This window comes from Myotis davidii, unplaced genomic scaffold (genome assembly GCF_000327345.1).
Source record: "Myotis davidii unplaced genomic scaffold, ASM32734v1 scaffold1286, whole genome shotgun sequence".
Taxonomy (NCBI): domain Eukaryota; kingdom Metazoa; phylum Chordata; class Mammalia; order Chiroptera; family Vespertilionidae; genus Myotis; species Myotis davidii.
This window is the reverse complement of record NW_006296619.1, coordinates 772,292-773,712: the sequence shown is the minus strand read 5'-3', so window position 1 is coordinate 773,712 and position 1,421 is coordinate 772,292. Positions and strand designations below refer to the sequence as shown.

The window sequence follows — 1,421 nt, the reverse complement described above, 5'->3', positions numbered from 1 at the left end:
TGGTTTTCTAGAGCTGCTGGAAACTTGAGACCTTAAAGTTTACTGAATCAAATGATCAGTGGATAGAGCATCGGCCTGCAGACTGAAGGGTCCCAGGTTTGATTCCGGACAAGGGCATATACCTTGGTTGTGGGCACATCCCCAGTAGGGGGTGTGCAGGAGGCAGCTGATTGAGGTTTCTCTCTCTTTGATGTTTCTAATTCTCTATCCCTCTTCCACTCTGTAAAAAAATCAATAAAATATATTTTTTTAAAAAAGAAAAGAAGTAATTGGCCTTTCTGAAAAAGAAAAGGAAAGAAAATCATTATTGATGTTTAGAAATATCTGACCATTGCATCTGCCTGTTCCTAAGAATTTGCATAGCATGATACAATATGATTATTTTTCTATTCTGATTGGTTTTAAAAATCACAAGAAGGGAACACAAAGTATCTTTGCTTTGGGAGGGGTTTTGCTATTGTTTTCTACTGAAGCCATTGGAGTTAGCACATTTACTACCAGAGAATAAACTTGTACAAAGACATTTTACTAGAAGTCTGACTCTCCTGTGCTTTTTGAAAGAAATGTTAAATTCTAAATGGATCATTTCTGTTTGAAATTTTATAGTAATAGTTGATTTAGGAATAGTTTAACTGGGTATTTTTATTGTTAGTTGAATAAGGAAGTGCTTGAGTTGACCTAATAATATAAATCATTCTTCAATAAAGGTAATACACCAACAGGAAACCTAATATTTTAGTACTTAAAAATACCATAATATAACGGAACACTGACAACCATGTATGGCAATCACAAACTACAATTATTTTTGTTGATTCTACTTTTCCCAACCCAAACAGGAGATGGTAGATGACCTTGATCACTACACCAATACTTACCAAATCTACTCCAAGGACCCCAAGAACTGTCATGAATTCCTTGGCTCACCAGAAGTCATAAACTGGAAACAACATTTGCAGATTCAAAGTAAGGGGATTGGAATGTGTTCTAGTTGCTGGGATTTTCTATGTCTATACACTTTTCATTTTGAATAACACCCCTACATTCCATATATCTTTACTTCAGGCCCCATTAGTTATTAGTTACTAGAGGTCCAGTGCACAAAATTTGTGCATGGGGGAGCATCCCCTCAGCCCAGCCTACACTCTCTCCAATCCGGGACTCCTTGGGGGATGTCCAACTGCTGGTTTAGGCCCAATCCCAGAGATTGGGCCTATACCGGCAGTTGGACATCCCTCTCACAATCCTAGACTGCTGGTTCCTAATCGCTCACCTGCCTGCCTGCCTGGTTGCCCCTAACTGCTCCCACCACCACCAGCCTATCGCCCCTCACTGCCTCTGCATGCCAGCCTGATTGCCCCCTGCTGCCAGCCAGGTTGTCCCCAATTGCCTCCTCCCTGCTGGCCTGGTTGCTTCTAAGT

The 1,421-nt window shown here is 40.7% G+C and overlaps 1 protein-coding gene across 1 annotated transcript in view; it reads left to right on the top strand.

The window, feature by feature from the left end:
* The window catches only part of LOC102767900 (glycine N-acyltransferase), a 13,865-nt gene that overhangs the window by 7,742 nt on the left and 4,702 nt on the right, over positions 1-1,421 (top strand). Inside the window, exon 3 of the mRNA XM_006772093.2 lies at positions 840-966. Within this exon, the coding sequence (XP_006772156.1) occupies positions 840-966 (127 nt within the window). The remainder of the gene's footprint in view (positions 1-839; positions 967-1,421) is intronic.